This window comes from Morchella sextelata (assembly GCF_020137385.1).
Source record: "Morchella sextelata strain SCLS chromosome Unknown scls_2, whole genome shotgun sequence".
Classification (NCBI taxonomy): Eukaryota; Fungi; Ascomycota; class Pezizomycetes; order Pezizales; family Morchellaceae; genus Morchella; species Morchella sextelata.
In genome coordinates, this window is record NW_025408617.1 from 2,874,207 (window position 1) to 2,892,506 (window position 18,300).

At 48.6% G+C, this 18,300-nt stretch overlaps 5 protein-coding genes across 5 annotated transcripts; all 5 read right to left on the minus strand.

Moving 5' to 3' along the window:
- Nucleotides 1-3,307: 3,307 nt before the first annotated feature.
- Nucleotides 3,308-4,549, minus strand: H6S33_006017 (uncharacterized protein; the record flags this gene model as incomplete). Its single annotated transcript, XM_044837427.1, has 2 exons — nucleotides 3,308-4,449; nucleotides 4,540-4,549. The coding sequence occupies 2 exons, from the start codon at nucleotides 4,547-4,549 to the stop codon at nucleotides 3,308-3,310; spliced, it is 1,152 nt and encodes a 383-aa protein (XP_044699326.1).
- Nucleotides 4,550-5,794: 1,245 nt separating this feature from the next.
- On the minus strand, nucleotides 5,795-7,222 carry H6S33_006018 (uncharacterized protein; the record flags this gene model as incomplete). Its single annotated transcript, XM_044837428.1, has 5 exons — nucleotides 5,795-6,551; nucleotides 6,622-6,788; nucleotides 6,875-6,944; nucleotides 7,011-7,039; nucleotides 7,094-7,222. The coding sequence occupies 5 exons, from the start codon at nucleotides 7,220-7,222 to the stop codon at nucleotides 5,795-5,797; spliced, it is 1,152 nt and encodes a 383-aa protein (XP_044699327.1).
- Nucleotides 7,223-8,706: 1,484 nt separating this feature from the next.
- Nucleotides 8,707-12,222, minus strand: H6S33_006019 (uncharacterized protein; the record flags this gene model as incomplete). Its single annotated transcript, XM_044837429.1, has 1 exon — nucleotides 8,707-12,222. One exon carries the CDS (start codon nucleotides 12,220-12,222, stop codon nucleotides 8,707-8,709), a length of 3,516 nt encoding a protein of 1,171 aa, XP_044699328.1.
- A 339-nt stretch (nucleotides 12,223-12,561) lies between these two features.
- Nucleotides 12,562-14,721, minus strand: H6S33_006020 (uncharacterized protein; the record flags this gene model as incomplete). Its single annotated transcript, XM_044837430.1, has 1 exon — nucleotides 12,562-14,721. One exon carries the CDS (start codon nucleotides 14,719-14,721, stop codon nucleotides 12,562-12,564), a length of 2,160 nt encoding a protein of 719 aa, XP_044699329.1.
- A 1,695-nt stretch (nucleotides 14,722-16,416) lies between these two features.
- Nucleotides 16,417-18,044, minus strand: H6S33_006021 (uncharacterized protein; the record flags this gene model as incomplete). The annotated part of the gene is made up of 5 exons (XM_044837431.1): nucleotides 16,417-16,995; nucleotides 17,059-17,349; nucleotides 17,402-17,681; nucleotides 17,739-17,832; nucleotides 17,960-18,044. 5 exons carry the CDS (start codon nucleotides 18,042-18,044, stop codon nucleotides 16,417-16,419), a joined length of 1,329 nt encoding a protein of 442 aa, XP_044699330.1.
- Between the last annotated feature and the right edge of the window lie 256 nt (nucleotides 18,045-18,300).

An 18,300-nucleotide genomic window follows, 5' to 3' on the forward strand; every position in this document is an offset into this window, starting at 1 on the left:
GCTTTACGTAATGTGGAGGTGCTTCTGTTTATGATTTAGTTGGCATCTGTAATTTGTTTATCTTGCATTTGGATTTTGAATTATGATAATGATGCGCTTTAATGTTCTTGGCAATTCTGTTGTCGAGTGAGATACTATGATGCTTGGGCTTGTGTTGTGCTGGTCTTGTCTCATAATGGTAATAAATCGAATGTTGGGAACTGTTCTACTTCACTAGAAAAATAGTTTGTTACCACCAATAAGTCAAAGAGAATGAAGCTACTAGTTTATTGATCAGAAAATAATTTATTTTCAAAAAGAATTGTTACAAATAACCCTAACCCACCGAGAAACGCTCCAACCGTAGCTTCGCGGTTCCGTTTAAAAAGTTTAAACGGGGAAACCGAGTCCCATTCCAAATTATTTTGGAGTAGGGGGACAGAGGGCTTTGTGGTTGTGGCAAAGATCTTATGGAGTTTTTACTCCATCAAGATCAATGCTAACGAGCTTGGGCGGGTAGATGATTGGAGAAATAAAGTGGAAACGTTTGCATGGGAATTTATAGCAAGTGACTTTGGGATCTGCTAAGATTAGATTTTGCCGCTCTGAGGGAAGCCCTTTCTTTTTCTTTTTTTTATTTAATTCATACTCGCAGGGAAGCCCTTTCTAGAGGTAGGTAAGGACGGGAATTATCTGGGCACCGTTCCCTGTAGGTAAACACAAATAGAAGCATTCTAGAAAGCTCTGGTATTTGATCTAGTTTCAGAGCAAATGATAGGCAGCTTACTCGGCTGCGAAGATGAGCCTACTTCACAGCCGAGTGATAGTTTGTGAAGAGACCTGGTATGGCTAGGAACAGCATGAATCAATAAGCAAGTCAACCGCACAACTAGGTAATTAAACATAATATGGAAATATCAAAACTACCGCTAAAAGTACTAATCAAGGAACGAAATCCTATACCGACCTTAGACACGAAGACCAGGCGCGACTGTTCTAGTCCACGCAGGAACGCCCCGGGGTGGCGAACATACTTGTAGTGACTAGGGACGATTGGTTTACAGAAAATCGCTCCTCGCTGAATTTTGCTGCCCAAGAATTTGGACTGGATGATGAGTGTTCGTGTGTGGGCCAGAGTAAAAGTCAGAAGGCGCGTGACGGATGACAAGAGCCATGTCGCTAGGAGTAACAAGTCGAAGGACTCGGGAGCGACAAGAAAATCTTACTCAGGTTCTTGTGGACTGCTTACCATGCGGGGATAAAGCGATACATGTAGAAGTTCGCTGCACGCGATAGCCCATTCGCTCCTAAAACGCATTCAGTCAGCAGGTCACGTATATCCGTGGGAAAGAGGCTTGGGATTATACGAGTAGACAGACTACATCATACATTATCACTCGAACCGTCGAGAATCACGGCAATTGTGGCTTTTCAAGTAGTAGCGAGGCCGTGCCAGGACACGTCATGTCAACACCTTGGCATGTTCCTCTTTGCAACTGCGGCCAGAAAGCTAGATCATTGTTTATCAATTCATTGAGCTTCTGTCATTCCTCAATCTCTTTCTTTACAACTTTGCACGCCTTTCGAATTTCCTCCCTCATCCGTGATTCTCGCTAGCTGCCATAACCAAGGAGACAAAACTGAGGTATACAGCCCTCATCTTAATAATCGTACACCGTGGTGACGAGTGGTAGCAACACCATAGACCTAATATTCCCAGACCGAGCCTGGTTATACTCTCGTCCCCCCCCCCCCCCTTCTCTAGCTCCTCCCGGGCCCCATCAGTTGATCCAGAACTATAGGGGATCTCGCCCTCGACACTAGCCGGTGGTGTTAATACCCCCCACTCGCTCTCTTTGCTAGCTGGAATCGGACTTCGAGTATCTACATGAGTCACGGCATGCGAGCTCTGCAGTACCGATATACTACGCCTGCCTGGGCAAGTCTGTTGACAGTGGCCGTGGTTTCAGCAGTTCCTACCGTCAACAGATCAGCCTGATCGGCAGGCGTAGTACTACCCTCGATTCCCTTCCATCTGTGCCCTGGAACTCAAACTTTCTTTTCATAAGTTCGTTCTATCATTATCATCTACTTATGGAGAAGAAATCAAGCTCCGTGCCAACTCCATATATGCTTAAAGGATACTGACGAATTCATGAGGACAATATCTTCAGGAATGGCCACCATGCATATGGCCCCTACGAGCGGGGCGCCCTCAAGAAACAAATCCGCCAGTGGTCTAACTAGAGTTTAATTGTATGATATGTAGCTATGGTATGGTCCCATCCTCAATGACCTACTAGCTGGGTGGGTTAGAGTACATATGTAATTCTAGCTGATGCTCGGGCTAAATTCAGGAAGCATGAATCCGATAGAAGCTCCTAAGCTTCCACTGCCACCTTAATTTTTGAGCGGCTACCACTAATCCTCCCAGATGGATAAGCTGGTGGAGTACTCCATGTAGAGTAACATACGGCCCCTTGGTGTGCCTACGGCTTACATACATGTATGCACAAACCCACCGAGTATGTGTCTATTGTGCGGCCTAATCCCCCTTCAGATGTCAATCGTATACAACAGTCACGTGTGTTAATCAATCCAAATTAAAGTTCTTCCCGCATACTGCCACGATAGCACATGCGGTACGTATACGTACGTGCATTACATCCTCAACAACAACTCCAAAAAAAAGGAAGAGTTTCTATCATTTACCTCCATGCACCGGGCCTAGCCCTACGTTATACTACTAACCTCAGGCTACCAAGATAAATCGATAAATAAGGGGTAATCCACAAAACAGGCTTCGCCCTGGGAAGCTTACTCCACTACTTCCACTCCAAAGGATTCCCCCGTAACCAGATAACGTACGCACCTGTTATCGTAAGTTCTGCATAGCCGTCGGCCTGCGTAATGCAGACTTCGTAAAATAGGCCTTGCGCAGAGAAGAGAAATTAAATTTTCCTGCTTACATGGATCGGTTCTCGGCTGGAAATGTCTTCCTTGTCAAAGATAGTCGACAGTTGTGCCGCACAATTGCAATTGTGCATGGTAGGACACAGAAAAGAAACCAGGCCCAATGAGTATCAAACCCCTTCCTGTATTCATTTTCCAGTGCCCCCTCTATGGATGTAGCTATGGCGCCAGATATGCCTATGGAAATACGGCCAGTAGTGATGCAGACAATGCTGATAATGATAATGCAGATAATAGTAGTAAAAGAAGAATAAACACCAGAAAAACAAGAAAGAAGGAAAACCCCTATAAACCTGCAAAGTATAGAAAAACCAACCCAATAATATATATAAACCGACGTTACATTCAAATCTAGTCACGCACTTCTGGCCCTGATCCTACTCAAAAACCACCTCACTGCCCTCATATTCATATCCCTGATGGCCTTCCCGATTGCGGCCCTTTTCCTTTTCCTATCTCTACTCGACACCTCTACCCGGCTCTCTAGCAGCACCGCAACTTCCTCATGCCCATTCGCAATCGCATGATGCAAAGGCGTCCATCCAAACTCATCGACCGCCTCCGCCTTCGCTCCGAATTTCAACAGCATCCTGGCGACGCCTACGTGCCCGTGGGCCGCCGCCTGGTGCAATGGCGTTTCCGAGTTCCTCCCGCTACTCTCCGTATCCGCATTGCTCTGCAGTAGCATGAGCGCAATCTTATCCTTTCCGTACGCCGCCGCCCAATGGAGTGCCGTGGCGCCATCCCCTTCCGTCAGTGTAACATTTGCACCGTTCTCCAGCAGCACCTTAACAACCGCTGTATGCGACTGCTCCGTAGCCCGGTGTAATGGGGTATCCCCATAGTTGTCTTGCGAGTCAACTGGGGCACCAGAGGCCAGAAGCATCATGACTATGCCCTCATAGCCCGCCTTTGCAGCCCAGTGAAGAGGCGTCCGTCCACGCCCGTCTTTGATGCGGATATCGACGCGGTGCTCGAGTAGTGAGCGGACTATATCCGCGTGCCCGTAGTGAGCGGCCCAATGCATTGGTGTCCCGCCGCAGCGCGTGTCATGTATAATGACTTTTCGAGGATTCTCTATGAGCAGTCTAACTAGCCAATCTTCTGGCTTTCCCGGTGAGGTGTGTAGGACGGCGCCGAGCATCGCGTCGGCAATTGTTATCTCGCGAACGGCGACGCGGGAGCCGTGTTCAAGGATGCGGCGGACGAAGGCCGTTTGCTTCGTTTTGGCTGCGAACCATAATGCCGTCTCGCCATATTGCGGGAGGAGCGCGTGTGTTTGCAGCTGCGGTGTGAGAAGGAGGGCGAGGTAGCGATTGGCTTTGATAAGGTTGCTGATTAACTTTGGGGTCAAGAAGGAGGCGATAAGGAAGAGAAGCTCGTTGGGGAGCGTGAGGAGGGGCGTGGAGATTGTAGAGGAGGCCGAGTGTGTGCTGTGGGTGTAGTGGTGGGCGTAAGTGTTGAATGAGCGTGCTAAGCTTCTGCTGCGTGATATGCCTGTTCAAACAATTGAGTATTAGTAAAACTGCCATTCGATCATTACTAACCCACCCCCCTACTCTACAGGTTTATCCGGCTTCTATTTACCTGAGGACATGTTTTCTTACTCTGGAGCACTGTTTCTGACTGAGAATCTCCGTTTTACCTTGCGCATAGATGATGGTAGTAACCTGCCTGCACTCGCTCGCTCACATGGGGGAAGCAGCAACTGTGTATGTAGAAAAGATGGACCAGCAGTTTAAAGGTTTGAAGATGTGTTTAGCTATTACTGACCCGCCAAGCATTATGCAACACTCTTGGTAATGAGGACAGGGGTGTCAACTGGGTCGACTTCTTTTTCTGATTTCTCATCGTTTCAAGTTTTTTATTTATTTTTTCCGGTACGTGCGGAGACTTGTGGAAAGGATCAGAGTGGGTGCGTTTGAGTCAGCCCTCCATGCCGTCATTGCGATTGGGGGAAGAGAGGACCGGGGGGGGGGGGGGGGGGGGGGGTTGAAAGGGAGGGTTATTTCTGGAAATAGGTATGTACTTTGGTTGGGGGGGTTTACTCTGATCAGAAATAGGTAAAGTAGCATGGATAGGACGGAAGTAATTAAAGGCGTTCATGTTCTATATTCCGCTGAAATATATAGGGCAGGAACTCGAAAGCTCAATTAATCGTAGCTGAGGTAGGACACACATACAATTATTACATTCTCTCCGACCACCAACCACTCTGGCTTTGATTCTAGCCGGGCTATCATTTCTACACGCCTTGCCATCCATCCAATGCTTCATTCAAACAGCAACTGTTTTGAACGGAGGCCCAGGATATTCATCCAATGCTTCATTCAAACAGCAACTGTTTTGAACGGAGGCCCAGGATATTCATTCCGGTGTTGTCCGAGCCAACGGCCCGTGCCACATGTGTACTCTACCATGTACCATCGTGGCATGGGTAGGTGCATTAGGTGCAAATACCCCACCGGGGTCAACCGTATAACACAAATACCGTCGGAAACCTATCTTAAATATGGGAAATGATCCCGTGTGCTTGAAGTTTTAAGAGTGGCCAGCTTTGTTTATTCTGAAATCATGGCATCTCACTCGGCCTTCTGTGACCCACAAACCCAAAGTGCGTATGTACGTACAGCATAAAAGGGAAACCCGACGAGTCTAGGAATACATCCTATCAGCCATGCATCAATGAACCCTTCGAGAAACGAATCAGCCTTCACAATTAAGCAAAGGACATAAAAATAAAACAAGATTTTATGAACAGGAGCGCTGGATAAAATCTAAACAATCGAGCTACGCAAAGGAAAGGGGAAGAAAAGACCGTCTTTCTACCAACTAACGGAACCTAGATCTTGCCGTTCAGACTCAAACGCGGCATCTCGTTCTCCAACTCTGTAGTTGCGTCATCCACCCGCTCCTCACTTTTCGGCGCCTTTCCCTCCAGGTCCTCTTCAACCTTGGCCATTAGCTCTTCCTTCTCCCTCCTCTTTTCATCCTCAGTCTTCAATTTCTCCTCGACCCGTCCCCTGTACTCCTCCGCAACTCTCAGCTCCCTCTCCACCTCCTCCGTCAATCTCCTCACCTCTTCCTCAATCATTTCGTCTGTTCTAACCTTTGGCGGCTCCTCGCTTCCACGAATTGAGTTCCACAGTTTTTCCAACTCCACGTCCCAACCAAGCTCCTTTGCCAATCTCCGCACACGACTGTCGCACGTGCCCAACATGAGCACATCGTCCCTTCTAGAGCCAATTCCTCCTGCTCTTTCCATGTTGATCAACACGCGCGCACACGTGTCGCTGCACTTCCCAGGGAGTGCAGCGAACGGGTATACGCTCAGCGAAGACCCCATGACGATCGCCAGGTCTGCCTCTTCGGCCAAGTGGATACTGTCGTGGAATGCTGAAGGAAGGGCTTCGCCGAAAAAGGTGATGTCAGGCTTTACGAGGCCGCCACAAGGGCATCGTGGAATGGTCCCGCTGTTGATGTGGTGGCGCATATCGGAGTCGGAGTAGGGAGCTTTGCAGTCGATACAGCGCTGGCTTGCAAAGGAGCCGTGGGCCTCCACCATCTTATCTGCAGGGACGCCGGCAGCCCTCTCCAGACTATACACCGTGTCAGCCAGCCCACTAATTGGAACATCAATTTCCTAGTGTTACTGGTGGGGCTAATTACGTGTCGATGTTCTGGGTGAAACATTTCAGCAGTAATCCCTTGTCAGAAACAAGGCGAATAAACGCATGGGTGACCGTTGGTTTAAAGTTTCCAGGGTATAGCTCCCGGGCGAGGGTGTAGAATGGGACTGGGTTCTCTCTGAAGAACGATATATCGAAAACGGCTTCCTAAAGTTTTCACTCGCATTGGCTCTAGTTATTCAATATACATGCACCCAGCTCTATAGCAAGGTAAGGGTAGAATCGTGGCTTACAGGATGTGGTAGGTTCAATCGTTGAAGATTTGAGTATAAACCTGTTCCAGGGGTTCGAAAGTCTGGAATACTGAGGATTCTGTCAATGATCTATTTACCGCCATAAGGTAGAGCCGGGAATTCTGTATAAACTTACCCAGCACTCGTAGATATTCCGGCGCCAACCTTTCACGAAGTCAGTAACTCCGTGATATGCAATGGCGCTTAACAAAAACATACCATAAAGACCACCTTCTTACAATTTCCGGACAAGATGAATTCGGCGACTGCCTTCACCGTCCGGTCAGCTAAAACCACGGGTGCAACATCATCGTCAACGGTCGTTCCGTGGGAGAGCTCTGCGCCCATAGTTTTTACAGAAAAAATAAGTATGTGTGAGGGGTTGGGATTGTGGCAGTTAATATCCAATGCTTCCTGTCAATTTCATAAAAAACGGCTTGTGAGAGAGGCGCAAGCGAAAAAAACGGAGTGATTGCGGATGAGGGGAGGGCAGTAGCAGTGGAGAGCAGAAGAAGAGGAGTTAGTCAAGAAACCCGGGTGACCAGGTTCAGTCAGTGGCAAGTTGTAGCTGGGTTTTTCTGGAGATAGCGAGGGCTATCGTGACACCAACCAAGAGAAGGTTACGCTGTGCCATGATGCAGGAAGCCTTGGCGGTGATTCCAGGGTTCAAAACTTGAGCCTCAGCCATTCTGCACCCAATTAAACATGCAGGATTATGACCTGGTAACTGGAAGGTGCTATGTGAGGAAACGGATCACATTTCCATGGTTTGGGGACGGTGGCTGTTAAGCGTCGGGAATAAAGGTCCACAATGGAATAAATAGCTAGCGGGGGCTTCATATTTACAAGATTTGAATGTATAGGGCGATTATAAATACTATTCAATAGGATAACATATCTACAAGTATATGTATGCTGTTGTGTTATGGACACAACCCGTCAAACCTTAATGATAGCGCCTACTTATCCCTGGCGCGCCCCCGCAAACCCCACAAGCCCTGCCTTGTCCATGATTAAAGACGGCTCGCAACATAGTGCATGTGCATGTGCGAATATGTACAAAAAGTGCACGATCACTCAGTATTTATGCTAGGTTAAAGCAGCTAAGGCCATCGTCTATATGAGAAGTCGATTGCTGAAGGATCAAAATTTTGTACATATATAATTGTTTGGGGAAATGCCAATGCTAAGCGATAGTTCTGTAGCTTTTAAACTTGTAATATTGTAAACCGGATTCCGCTCGCTGAGTGACTGATGATGCCACTAAGACGAGGCGGAACCCTACCCTATTTATACATGTTGGAACCTATGCCAAGGCCCGCTTTCTAATACTAATGAGATAACGATAATAGAATAAGACAATCAACCCGAAGATTACCCCAATAGAAAAGTGCCCCCGCATAGTCCCGCTCCTCCATTCTAATTCCGACACGTAACCATGAACCCCGCAATTGCCAGTAACCGAGCTGTATCATGCTATTGTCCTAGAGCTACTTCCCTAAGTAGAATGGCCTGCAGCCATGAGCCCCGCTTCTATTCCGTTCCGGGTGAGACACCCAATAGTAAGCGTGCCCTCACAACAGCCTAATACTAGTGTGGTTGCACCCGGTGCCCCCACACCCCTCGGTACCTTTCTATGCTTGTTCCCTCGTTACCCGACCGTACTCGCATCACAACCCATCACTCGTATTATCCTTATTCCTTGACTCAGGAGCAGTGTTCGTGTTTCCTATAACACTACTCCCCCTTCCTAGACGTCGCCCTCGACCGTTAAAACCTCTCTATGAAAAAAAACCCTTTGGGAAAAGTCATAGAGTAGGAAAGGTATCGAGCTAGTCTTTCCTAGTCCGCTGTCGTTTCAGAGGTCGTCTCGAGTCGGTGACTGGCCCTTGACTTCGCGTATGGGGCCGAGTGTTGGTGACTGGTTTGAAGTTCTCATCTAAGAGTGCCTCTTGAGGGTCGGGTGTTGCGAGTCGTTTTCGTGTATTCTGTTGTCTGCCAGGGTTGGGATCCTCTCGATAAGGTCTCAGCAACATCTCGTGGAATACGTCATGAACCTTCCATTCTACCGGAAGATTCAATCTATAAGCCCTATTTCCTACAGCCGCGGTGACTTCAAAAGGGCCTGTGAACTTGTCTGACCACTTATTATAACCGCCTAGGTTCCGAGTATCCAGCAAGACCTTTTGACCGATTGTGAACCGCTGAACTGCTGGTCCTGGCCTCGATGCCATTCTGTCAAAGGTTTTCTGCAGCGTATCTCTTGCTGACTCGTGGGCTAGTAGAAGGTCTTCCAAGTAGGTACTTCCCTTGGCATCCAGCTGTCCGATTTTCGCATCCGTTGGCCAATCTGTTCGTGGGTGGAAACCATAGTTACAGTAGAACGGCGATTGTCCTGTCGACGAGTGTTTCGCATTATTATATGCATACTCGCAAATCGGTAGTAGGTCCTTCCATTTCTTTCCTGTTCCGGCGGTATAGGCCCGGATGTAGGACTCAAGGTGCTGGTTGGTCTTTTCTGTTTGTCCATCCGTCTGTGGGTGGAACGAGGTCGAGAGTCTTCTACGAATCCCTAGTCGTTCTGTGACCGCAGCCCAGAATGCCGATACGAACTGTGTCCCCCTGTCAGAGACAATGCTCCTAGGAAGTCCGTGAAAGCGCCAAATGTCTTTGACAAAGGCGTTAGCGGTCTGTTCCGCGTTGATTCCCGTCATTGGAATGAAGTGAGCCATTTTCGTAAAACGGTCCACGACTACCAATACGTTACGGAATCCTGATTTCTCCTTTGGCATTTCTACTACGAAATCCATTGAGATATCAGTCCAAGGTATGGTGGCTAACTCTAGGGGTTGAGGGAGTGACAAGTGTCTCCGACGTTGCTTGGCTCTCTGGCACACATCGCAAGTCTTGACGAAGTTTGCTACATCCGTGGACATTCCTGGCCACCAGTAGTTCCTATCGATCAACTCAAGGGTTTTATCCCTTCCTAGATGCCCCGCTACGGGTCTGTCATGATGATCCTCAATGACTTGTCTGACCGCGTATCCTGGCACTACCCAACGACCATCGTGGGTGGCCTCATTCGATCCCGGGGTCCATTCAGTGGCAAGCTCCGTTTCTGCGGCATCAGCTTCCTCTGTCCCGAAGACTTCAAGGTTTGCGTCAGGGAGAGGTTCATCCCGGAACACTCTCCGAACCCATTGTCTGTCCTGTTCATACCAGTCTTGTAGTGGCTGAGGCAGCTCAGTACCTGGTATGTCGTACCACTGATCCAACGGAGTCCATTCTTCTTCGGGGCTGCCAATAATTTCAGGGCCAGTTTCTACGCTGGTCCGTGATTTTCTGACAAATTGTTCTGCGCTGAGCAACTGTTTTACGGGTTGTTCACGCATTACTCCCCCTTCCATAGCGAACTCTGGGCGCCTTGTAAGTGCGTCTGGCTTGCCATTCTTTTCGCCTGGTCGGTAATGAATCCTGAAGCGAAAAGGTGCTATCTTTTCGGCCCATCTGGCTTGTCTTCTCGACAACTTCTTGGTCGTTGTGAAGTACTGTAGGTTCTGATGATCCGAATGTATCTGGATAGGAATGTCCGTTCCTTCCAGCCAATGTCTCCAAGTTAAGAGAGCAGAAACTATAGCGAGCATCTCCTTGTCATAGATCTCGTAGTTTACCTCTGCCTCGTTAAACTTGCGAGAGTGGTAAGCTACCGGGTGTAGAATACCGTCTTCGAACACCTGAGAGAGTACTGCGGCTTCAGCCCAGTCGCTCGCGTCAGTTTCTATGATCGCTTCACGGTGTTCGTCATAGTGTCGTAGTATTGGGGCAGACGTAAATTTCTCCTTGAGTTCGTCGAAAGCGCTTTGCTGTTCACTGCTCCATCGCCATACGGAACCCTTCTTCAAGAGGTCGGTCATTGGTCGACAAACTTCGGAGTACCTGTGGATGAACCGTCGTAGGAAATTGGCGAATCCCAGGAAACATTGAAGTTCCTTGACTTTTGTGGGTGGTAACCATTCCGTGATTGCCTTCACCTTCTTAGGCGAGACCTGGTTCCCTTTCCCTGATAGTACAAATCCCAGGAATTCTACCTCCTGTTTGTACCATTCCGTTTTCTCGAGGTTCCCGTATAGATGGTTTTGTTGCAGTCGCTCCAATATCTTCCTCACAAGAGTCGTATGCTCTTCCTTAGTCTTTGAATATATTAGAATATCATCCAAGTAGACTACTACGCCTTGATCTAGAAGATCCTTGAATATGGTATTGACCATGACCTGGAACGACGCCGGTGCGTTGGTTAAGCCAAAAGGCATTACCCTGTATTCGAAGTGGCCGTACTTCGTTCTGAAAGCTGTTTTCCATTCCTCGCCAGCGGCAATTCTAATCAAGTTATAGCCATTTTTCAGGTCTATCTTGGTGAAGAACTCTGCTCCTTTCGTTGAATCGGCCAACTCTGTCATGAGTGGAAGGGGGTAGCGATTCTTGACCGTGATAGCATTTAAGCCACGAAAGTCTACGCATAGCCTCAGTTTTCCATTGGCTTTCTTCACGAACAGGATCGGTGCTGCTGCCGGGCTGGTGGAGGGGACTATTTTGCCAGAGGCTAGCATTTCGTCCAAGTACTCCCGGAGTGCCTTTTGTTCCACTGGGGAGAGCGCATAGATCGGTCCCCATGGAGGCTGCTTTCCTTCCATAAGGGGAATGGTATGGTCCCACTCAGAGTGATCAGGTAGTCGATCGGCTCCCTCCTTAGAGAAGACGTCGACGAAGTCCTGGTACTCCATTGGTATAGCACTAGCGAGAGTCTCGCCTACCGATGCCCTTGCCCAGAAGGGGTGTTGCTCGATCATCATCTGTGTCTCTGGTGACGACCTCAACAGCCTGATGACCAGCTCTTCTGGGTCTTCTTCGTATATATCATACATGGTCCTGAAGCATCTCTTCACTTGACAATTGATGTTGTCGAAGGTGACCCTGTTCTGACCCCAATGTATGGTAGGTTGATGCTCCTTGAGCCATCGATGTGGTATAACGAGGTCTTCCCCTGCGAATGAACCAACCTCACAGACGATGTCTCTGTCTAGATGGTTGCCGACGCGGAGGGTAAGAGATTGGGTGATATGAGTACCGGAGTTAGGCATAGGGGTACCGTCAGCCTGTCTGATGATGAGGGGCTTGGGTCGAGGTTGAGTTGGGATCTTGAGACGGTGGACACAGTTCCAGGACATAACCCAGTCCTCTGTTCTGCTGTCTAGGAGTGCGTTGACTATTTCTGCATGTTGGGTACTAGTTGCGGGGTGGTTCCAAGAGATCTCAATCTCAAGGCGGGTTTCTTGGTTGTGTGAAGACATATTCGTATGTTTTGAAAGTGTAAGGTACGGTAGATTGTTCTTGGGTGTGAGTTGGTTGATGTTGATAGTTCTTGTTCTGAGCGCGGGGCGAGGGAGTTTATATAGACAATTTGAGCGTTTGATAAAGATCATAGTATAACGCTTACGCACCAGGCGTTTTTTCGGAATGTGACCCCGTTTCTCAAAATGTATGTAAAGAGAATTTAAATTGCGCAAAATAACAAAACCGATAGAACATAACATAACCCGATCCCTTAGAAAAGTTTTTCCCCAAACAGAATAAAAGCCGTAACACAACATAGAATGAAACACCGCATAAAATAAAAATACCCAATCAATTTAGTTCTCCAAATTCGTAATCCTTGCCCTAAATGCCTCATTTTGTGGCCCCAATTTCCGTTTCTTATCACCCTCCCTTCCGTGGTCCTTTCTCCCGGAAGGATATTCTTTTCTCTTCAGGTTCGTCAACCTGACCTTACTCGTCGCCACGCAATCCTTTACGAAATGGTTATCTCTACCACAACGGAAACACTTTCCTTCCTTCTGCCATTTCTCCTTTTCTTCTCTGGTGACACCTAAGTCATCCGAGGTCTTGGAGTTGTTGGTCGATGCGGGGAAAGTTTTCCGAGGATTTGCGTTGTTGCGCGATTTCCGCCGTTCCGTTTTTTCCTCGCGAGGTTTCACAGTATCCTTCCCTCGCAGGATTTCTTTCCGGGCTTTCACCTCATGGTCCTTACGTCCGACTTTCCGTACCCAGGCTAACCAGTCCACGAAATCTTCAGGCTCCTCAATCGCATTAGAGAGCCTCTGTTCCAGCGAGGAGTTTATTCCTGTTAGGATCATGGATCTCATGACAACTGGTCCAACTCGTGCGTCCCATTCTAGGTTCTGCATCTCATTGATGTAGTCGTCGATTGGGCCAGTCTGCCGGAGCTTGTCCATTTTTTGCTTGGCCTGTTCCTGACTCGTGCGGTTGCCATATTGGGTGCGGAGTTCTTGCTTAAACCGTTCCCAGGTTCCGATGCTTCTGTCCACAGCCAACCTCTCCGTAAAGTTCCGCCAAAAGTTCGCCGCACTACCGGTAAACTCGAGGGATGCCCACATGATCTTGGTGCCGTCATCCCATTGGACCTTCCTCTGGAGACTGATTAGAATCTCCATCTGGTCGATCCAGAGTCTTACGTCTTGATCGGCTCTTCCGGAGAAGGGAATGTTGGCCTTTTTGGGTGCATCGCCTACGGTGGCGCGAGGGGGGTGCGAGAGTTCTTGCTCTCGTTGGCGCCTTCTTTCGTATCTTCGTTTCAGCCGCTTGCGGCGTTCGCCTTCCGAATCTGAGGAATCCGATGGGGATGATCCGGGTGCTTCCGGGGCGTTACCTCCCTTATTGCCATTCCCGTTACCTCCACCTTGTGCTCCTTGGCCTCCTCCCTTGTTGCCATCCCCGTTACCTCCTCCTTGTGCTCCTTGACCTCCTTGCTTCCCTTGTTGGCCTGGATCTTCGAGGTCTTCACTGGATTCGGAGCCGGCTGGAGGGGCGACTGGTTGTTGGGGAGGTGGTCTAGGAGGTGGGCCTGATCCACCGCCACCCGTCTCTGGGGCCAGTGGTTTTTCCGCAGCCGCTTTACGGGCTGTTTCCTTCATCTGCTCTATCATTTCTTCTAGAGCCGTTCTTGTCCCAGAGAACCCATCTACCAAGGAGACCTGCTGCTGCATGGTCCTCTCCAATTGTGCCAGTGTAGCTGATACGCCGTCTGGGACTTGGGCTGGGCCTTCTTTCGGCAGCCTTTGAATCCAGTCGGCCAGCATAGTTATGTGCTGGGCCTGCTCTTCCTGCCGCTCTTGGTGGGCCCTAGTGGTATTGGCGATCTGTTCCAAGACTTGGCCGAGGTTCGTAGTGGTTGCGGCTGTCTCTGCCCGTACTTGCGCGAGGATGTACCCCTCTCGGCGCTCCCGTTCTTCTTGGTCCTGGTTGAACTTCATCTGCAATTCGCGGATGAGTTTGGTCTGCTCTTCGTGCTGCTGGGTAAGCTGCGCCGCGTGCTGCCGAGTAATTTCCCTGATTGCGGGTAGGTCTTGGACGCTCACAGTGAGGTCTCCAAGTCCGCGACTCAGCTGCTGAACCACTGGAGCTCCTCTCCGTTCGATTTCCTGCCCGATGATTTCTCCAAAGGGGTGCTCGATACGGCGTTCCTCTACGTCCATATCCATATCCTCGTCTTCGTCCGTTACCCTGGGGACCGAGGGCCTCGGAATAGAAGATCGTTCTCTGATTGGCGTTTTGTACGGGGAATAATCTCGATAGTCCCCTTGCCTGCGGGAGCGGGGTTGGCCATAGGATGCGGCCGGCTGAGTCGATCTGAAGAGGTCGCTGATCGGCATGTCCAGATCCCTCCTGTGGCGCTGTCTCGCCTGGGTCTCGACTATACCTCGATCTCTCACGGTGATCGAGCTCTCCATGTTGTAGTCTTCCTCCTGTTGTTGTTGATGACCCCTTGACATCGCTAAGTTGCTCGATTCTGAGTTGTGGCTGTCTTCTGCACCAGGGTTGAGCGACGAACCAAGGGACGGAGTGAGCTAATCCGTGGGATTGCTGACTGAGGGTGACTTTGATGGGGAAGAGTTCGGGATAGTTGAGGATCTCCGGGTCGTGTTCTTCGAACGTGCAAGTAGTACCTGCTTCGGCAAAAAACCCGGCGTACTCAAGGTATCCGCAATAGAGGTGTTCGGCACTGCCTCTGCGAACGACAAAAGAGGTGGTGCAAGTAAAGTTGTTGATAGCTGCTGTTGCTACTCGGGGATGCATACGGTATCAAAGAGTCCTTCTAATAGACTACTTTCTTATTCTTTTACTTGAGCGCACGGTGACTATCCGCCACAAACAAAATACTCTCAAGTATTGGTCTAAGCAAGTAGTTGTCTTATCGGGACGTTGATAATATGCGATCGGTAAAAATAATAGCGTAGTGGATAAGGTACAATATAGTGTTTGGGGAAATGCCAATGCTAAGCGATAGTTCTGTAGCTTTTAAACTTGTAATATTGTAAACCGGATTCCGCTCGCTGAGTGACTGATGATGCCACTAAGACGAGGCGGAACCCTACCCTATTTATACATGTTGGAACCTATGCCAAGGCCCGCTTTCTAATACTAATGAGATAACGATAATAGAATAAGACAATCAACCCGAAGATTACCCCAATAGAAAAGCGCCCCCGCATAGTCCCGCTCCTCCATTCTAATTCCGACACGTAACCATGAACCCCGCAATTGCCAGTAACCGAGCTGTATCATGCTATTGTCCTAGAGCTACTTCCCTAAGTAGAATGGCCTGCAGCCATAAGCCCCGCTTCTATTCCGTTCCGGGTGAGACACCCAATAGTAAGCGTGCCCTCACAACAGCCTAATACTAGTGTGGTTGCACCCGGTGCCCCCACACCCCTCGGTACCTTTCTATGCTTGTTCCCTCGTTACCCGACCGTACTCGCATCACAACCCATCACTCGTATTATCCTTATTCCTTGACTCAGGAGCAGTGTTCGTGTTTCCTATAACAATAATAATGACTAGAATTCGGCGTGAGATACCGCTCGAGGTGCTCGTAAGGTCAATATTGATAGTAGAAGTACATGTAGTTCCATAAGTTTAGAACTTATGCACTCTACACTCTATAAAGTTATAATAGTGCTTGAATCTACAACTTCCTAGAAGCTTTGACATCTAACACTGGAGCATTGTAAGGTGCAAAAGTATCTTTATTTCTCTCAGTGGAAAGAAATAGAAAATGCCTGGGGCGTATTCCCTCTGGTTGGCACACCTTAAAAATTGTTTCCAACTAATTTGTATAAACCACCAACTCCGTTGTTTGCTAGCACGCCTAACTTACTTGTATAATAAACAGACAAAGAGATAAAAGCATTCGCAGATGAGATGCATGAGATAAAAAAGAACAAAACGGCAAATGAGAACCCGGCCCAAACAATAAAGACGATAAATGACAGAAAGGAAAGAAAAACAAGGGGAAAGAGAGACAGAGAATGGATAAGGAATCGTTTCTGAAATAGGAACCGGGTGCGAAATTAATGTCCAAAATGCTATCACCTGCTAAGGGTGCTGCACTTTACATCTTCGCTAATATACTGGCGGTTCAGTCTCCGAGATGGAAACGTAGTCGCAAAACTCCTTCGGCCTCACGATCATCTACCTCCTCTTTCTAGATCTTCATCCTTTCCTACCAAAGTTGTCTCATCGTCATCGCTCCCTCTTCGCCCACCAAAACCTCTTACCACACTTTCTTCCTCCGCATAACCAGGCGTGCTAGGCCCCCTGCTTCCTGGAAGAAGCATCATAGAACTATTCATACTCTTACTACTCTCCGGTACGTTGCTCCTTTTCCTGCTTCCTAGACCCCGTCTTCCGCTTCTTAATGCGTTATATGAGCTCGAAGGGGAGGTAGATCTCGGCGTCCCTATGCCATCCTGGAGTGTAGAACCGTCAGTATCTGGGTTGTACTCTTCCAATACTGGTGTAACGAGCTTTTTATCGGTTCCGCGGGAACGGCGGGAGGATGGTCTTAGAAGGCTTCGAGAATCCGCATTGGCTTCCTCGTCATCTGAATTGAAAATATCGCCTGCGCTATCAAAGGACCGACGGTGATTTGATAGTGTCCCAGGAACTGGTGCAATATCCTCATCGCATCCAAGCTTATCGGACTTCTTCTTGATGTAGGAATCGATGATATAGTACTGGACTCCGTTCATGACTAAGGGAAAGAACTGGAAAAGAATTATTAGTATACAACAACTTCAGGATTAGGGACTAGAGAATAAATTACTCACAAACATCACGAAGAAAACCTGAAGCCTTTTGTTACCCTCGGTCCAGGCTAGTAGCCAGTCGCCAACATGGCCTAACCAAGGGCAAAGAGCAAATATGATCCACACAACGAACTTCATTCCCATTAATCCTATAAAGTAGATGATGGCTTGTTTCATCCACCACGACCATCTGGGCGGTTCGCCATAATCACCTGAATTTATTCCTCTCTTGAGAAACTCAAATGGTGAATAGGCCAAAAGGGTATGCAATACGCGGAGTATGACTATAAGGATTGCAATGCCGATTGTAGTCTGTAGTCACGAATAAGCTATGTTTACCGATATGAGGAGTGATGGTACAAACATCGATACCTAAATTCAATAAATAAAAGCTACATGGATTAGGATGGTACGTTGGGTCATCTTCAGGTGGGCTGCCAAAGTCACGGCGGGAGCGGGGTGGGCCACCAAAGCCTGGAGGGGGTGGGCCAAAGCCTGGAGGGGGTGGGAAGCCCGGAGGAGGGGGGGGCATTCCAGCTGGCGTGGGTTCTATGCCGAATGTACCCGAGGAGAGCATGGAAAGCACGATATTCGCCATGTGTACCAAAATGGACCCAACAACTTGTTTAGAGACGTCAAACCACCTGCGCGCCGATAAATTAGTAGCTGTCGGTAACGCACCGTAAATGAGATTAACTCACCATATCTTCAGTGGTCGTTGCGGGGATTCTCGAGATCGTTTCCACACTAGCGATAGAAGCGCCATGCCTCCAAGGGCTGCTTGAATAAACAAAGCTATATTTGAAAATAATAGTATAAAAATCAGTGCCTGCTTCATTATTTCGAGCTCCTCATGCTTTCCCGCCACTCCACACACAAAGAGGAAACGCGCACATCGTTCCCATGGACAGAATAAACGAACCGAATGGACCCAACAACTCGCATCTATTGCTATCATCACCTCCGTCGTCTTGAATCATCGTCATGACGGTGGTGGTTGTGTTCATAACTGGGTTAAGCGGTGACCAGCTTGAACGGGGCGCCCCACGAGTGAGGATGACGGGATGGGAGGCGTAAGGAACCCAAAAAAAGAAATAATGAACGAAGGGAAACAAAAATTTAGGAAGAAAAGTAAGGGAGACACGAGAAGATGTGACGGTGATAAGGGCGGGTTCTATTGTTGGTGAGTTTAGGTGGAGAAGGTAAGCTGTGAATTCTAGGGTTGAAGTTCGACGGCGTTAGGGAAGCGCCAGATATGGGAGA